Genomic DNA, 3,978 nt, shown 5'->3' on the forward strand with positions numbered 1-3,978 from the left:
GTAAAAGTGTAGCTGCATGTGTAACCACGCCACCCTTCTGAGCATTACCAGAAGATGTGTGTAGTGTCTGTGCAGGTGGAACTCCATGCACATTACTCCCAGTGCAGCATCAAACAATAAATAGTTGGAACCATGGGGCAGTTTCTACATCTTAGGACATCATAAACCATTTTCTACAGAGAAGCTTAGGAGGGCAGGTCGTCCACATTATTGTTTTAAATTTCAAGAAGAGATATTTTAAAGCAGTTTGGGAGACTTACCTCCTCGCTGCACCAGCAACGTGACCTCGCTTCCCTTAGGACATTCAATCAGCATATCCACCACCTGGTTGTGAGTGAGGCTCTGCACATTCTTCTTGTTGACTTCGACTATAAGGTCACCCTCCTTCAGGCCGCGGCACCGAGGGCTGTCCACGATTTGTTTCACTCTTTGGCCGCCCCCACCGGGGCTGTCTGCTATAGTAAACCCAAAGCCCATAGGCCCTTTCACTATATGCACAGTTATGAGTTCAGGTTGTGTTGCTATCGAAGACGCCAAAGAGACCGTGTCATTGGGGTAACCATGGGGTCCGTTGGAGGAGACCTCAGCGGGGCTGCTGGGTCTCGCTTCCTTTGTGCCATTTACTTTCCCTGTTTTGCTACTGTGGCTCGCCGGGGAGTCGTAGTTTTCCTGCCCGTTCACAATGATGGGCTCTTTGTCCAAAATTGCAACGGACGTAACCAGGCTCGTGTTGGGGTCGTCGGGATCGAAGGGCAGGGGGTAGCCACGGCACAGTTCGAGGTCCACGCTGGCACCAATGGGGATGGACTGGAAGATTTTCACGACTTGAGCGTGGGTGTGCCCCAGCACGCAGGTATCGTTCACGCTGACTATGACGTCCCCTGCAAAGGACACAGACATCAAACACATGCGTTTTGTGCACCCTAGAAAGGGGAGGACTAGAGCCTGCAAGCTGATCTGCAGCATCCTCAGGTACCGCTCACAGGTAAACAGCAACATTAAAGTACATTTGCAAGGAAAATGAGTGGTGACACTTGGGCAAGCAACAACTCTCTGTATGCAGAGGATTCACTGCATAGTGTCTTCATGTAGACAAGCATTTCTGGAAGTGAAAATGTAACTGGCGCGTGCAAAAAATTAATACATTCTAATGATGGTATATGGCCCAGTTAACAGTTATTCTGAAGCTCAGCTCGCACTGTTATACACTGTGCTACACTGACATATGATAGAAACAAAACTGAGAGCACATGAGAGCTCTAACAGAAGGCTCTCAAATACCAACTGCTCAAATAAAGTACCGCATGCCACGTCTCAGACATGCTTCAGCTTGAAATCTAGGTATCGATCAAGTTACGATTCCTTTCTTAGCACTGGGGCTTCAACACAGGGATGTTTAATGTTGTGATGCTGCAAGTGAGGAGTCATGACCTCAGGTGCTGGGTGTGACTTATGGAAAAACTGCACAGGGAAATGCAAACTAGCCCACTCCTCCTCCCATTCCCTTGGAGCAGCTTGTGAAGTGCTTTGTGATAAGATTTTGAACATATCCCTCAATGTCTCCCATCTCCCTGCTTGCTGAATGCCTTTCCCTTAAAAAGGGACTAAAGTTCTTTATGAATTACACACAAAATCAGCTGTAAAAACATAAACCGATGTGGTGGTGATGATTTTGATATAAAGTATCGGTACCTGTTTCCATTTTGCCATCCAGTGCTGCGGGGCCATCAAGCACCAAACTTTTGATTTGGAGAAATTCATCCGGCTCATCCCCTCCGACGACAGTGAAGCCGAAACCCCTGCTGCTTTTCCTTAGCTTGGTGTGGATGAACTTGCCTTTCAACTCAGAAGGGTTTCGTGTAAAAAACGGTTTTCCTGTGTGGGAAGTTTGGAAAATCTATAAACAGGCAGGCAAGAGCGTTTGATGTGTTTTTCCTCTGTCCCTCCCCCCTTTAACAAGTACACAGACAAACGCAGCGGTGTGCTGGGACAGGGGTGAACTTCACTCCAGCATCCTCTCACCTCATCGCGGTCCACCCGTCTCCTTGGATCCAATCATGCAGTAAAAGGAGAGAGCAAAAACCCCAGTACCTGGCACTTTGTTAGCTGTGGTTGTGCACACCAAAGCCCCAGGGCTACAAAGGGGAAAACACGTTGCTTTAAAGAACAGAATATATCAGTGCTGGCAATGCTGGCTCAGATGTGCATCTTATCTCTGTCCTGAGATGCTTACATCCATCCCAGAAGGATGGGACGGGGCAGCGCAAATGCCTCCTACAGAAGGAGTCTGTGGCGAGACTTTCTGAGGAAAGGAGTATCATTATGTTTTTCACCACTTGGGTTTCTCACAACTCACTGAGCAAAAAGCAGCTTCTGAGCTCTTGCAAGACACAGCGTAACCCCTGAGCAGGGCCTCCCCACCCCACCATCGCTACCACCCTGTGACCTCCTCCGGTGGAAAAGGGGAGGACGCTGATGTTGTACTTCAGAGACTGTTTGAAGTCTTTCCTCTTTCCTTTCTGCTCCTTGCCTGTTGTGGATGAAACACTGCTGTTGTGAAGCATGGATCAAAGAGCGGCCCAGGACCAAGGCGGCTGTGCTGGAGGGGTGGTAACGCTGTTGGGGAGCACAGTTAAGAGGAACAAGGTGCCCCAAAGACAAAAGCACATCCTCGCAAAGCATGTTGCACAGGGAAAGGAACCACGGTTACTCCACAGTGCCAGAGCTAAACACCTGTGCACTTTTAATTGTTCTTCATGCTTAGAGGGGAAAAGACTGTGCCACTAAGCCCTCTGGTGACAGCTCCAGGATCAGCAGCGTGGATCACAGCTGCCGCTTTCAGAAACCTCAGCGGCGTCGCCAAAGGCCTCTGCTCAGAAAGGAGACCTTGAGGGAGAGTGAGGGGATTTGAGACTTGTCAGCCTTTGACTGGGGAGGGGGAATAGTATATTTGAAGATTATTCATGAGGAGGCAGCGTGAGGACTTGAAGTCTTCTGCCTTTGAAGGGTAGCACAGGAACAGGGCCAACCCCGCTCTTGTGGGCAGATGCTCTGCTAAGCCCCCAAGCTGCAAAAAGGCCCTGACTATTGAAGTGCAATCCCATGTCTGGGGTAGGCAACGCGGCTGAGAGGTGGCATGCAGCAGGGCTCGGGTCTGTGCTGATTTCTGGTTCAAATGCCACCCAAAACAAGCATGGCTTGCTGGTGTCTGCCTGCAAACGCAGTAACAGCACAGCAGCACCGCAGGCTATGTCCCATCTACAGCATTTGGGAGCGGATTGCGTTTTAAATGAGCGCATCTACAAAACCCCATCTGGGAAAGCAGTGCCAGGGGTCTTCATGCCCATGGCCCTGCCAGCAGTGGAAGAGATGGAAACTCCTGGGCATGGGGCAGGGGGATAGGGAAGCTGGAAACAGCTGCTGCAAATGGGAAGTGAGAAACGAGGGAGCAGCACTGAGAAAGGAAGAGGAAAGAATGAGAGAGAGGAGTCAGCAGCGGGTACCAGGACGTGTCACTCAGCATGCTCAGACAGGCTAATGCTCTCCTGTAACGCTGCTGCACCATTTAGGTGCTGGCAGTCGGGAGTGGGTGGAGAGCTGAGTGAGGCTTCTAACGCCATTCCCTGCGTGATGTGTCCTTTGCGTTCCCATCCATGGATGCTTGGGTAGCCCTTGCTTCAGCCTGACAGTGTGAAAGGCAGAGATGGCTCTCACAGATGTCTCCTCAAGGAAGACTAGCGCTTCTGAGGCACTCTGATGACATGCCTAACCCCAGATGCCTGGTGGCCAGGGTACCATCCCCAGTCTCCCACATTTTTCCTTGCAGCAAGTCTGGATTATGCTAATGTACCCTTCAGGAACATGCTGTGGGCTTTGGATACTGCTAAATTTCAGACGTTTGTTTTGGAAGGGCTGACCCGCAGCAGAGAGCACTCTGTGGCTCTTCACAGCAGGGATGGGAGGCCCAGACAAAAACAC

General features: G+C 50.5%; 1 protein-coding gene across 1 annotated transcript in view; it reads right to left on the reverse strand.

Annotated features, from left to right (window-relative positions):
- Positions 1 to 260: 260 nt before the first annotated feature.
- LOC104547166 (membrane-associated guanylate kinase, WW and PDZ domain-containing protein 1-like) overlaps positions 261 to 3,978 on the reverse strand; it is a gene marked incomplete at both ends in the record, with an annotated part of 36,135 nt that continues 32,417 nt past the window's right edge. The window contains 2 exons of the mRNA XM_010192751.1: positions 261 to 881; positions 1,693 to 1,875. Coding sequence (XP_010191053.1) covers positions 261 to 881; positions 1,693 to 1,875 — 804 coding nt within the window. The remainder of the gene's footprint in view (positions 882 to 1,692; positions 1,876 to 3,978) is intronic.

Source organism: Mesitornis unicolor, unplaced genomic scaffold (genome assembly GCF_000695765.1).
Source record: "Mesitornis unicolor isolate BGI_N332 unplaced genomic scaffold, ASM69576v1 scaffold4479, whole genome shotgun sequence".
Taxonomy (NCBI): domain Eukaryota; kingdom Metazoa; phylum Chordata; class Aves; order Mesitornithiformes; family Mesitornithidae; genus Mesitornis; species Mesitornis unicolor.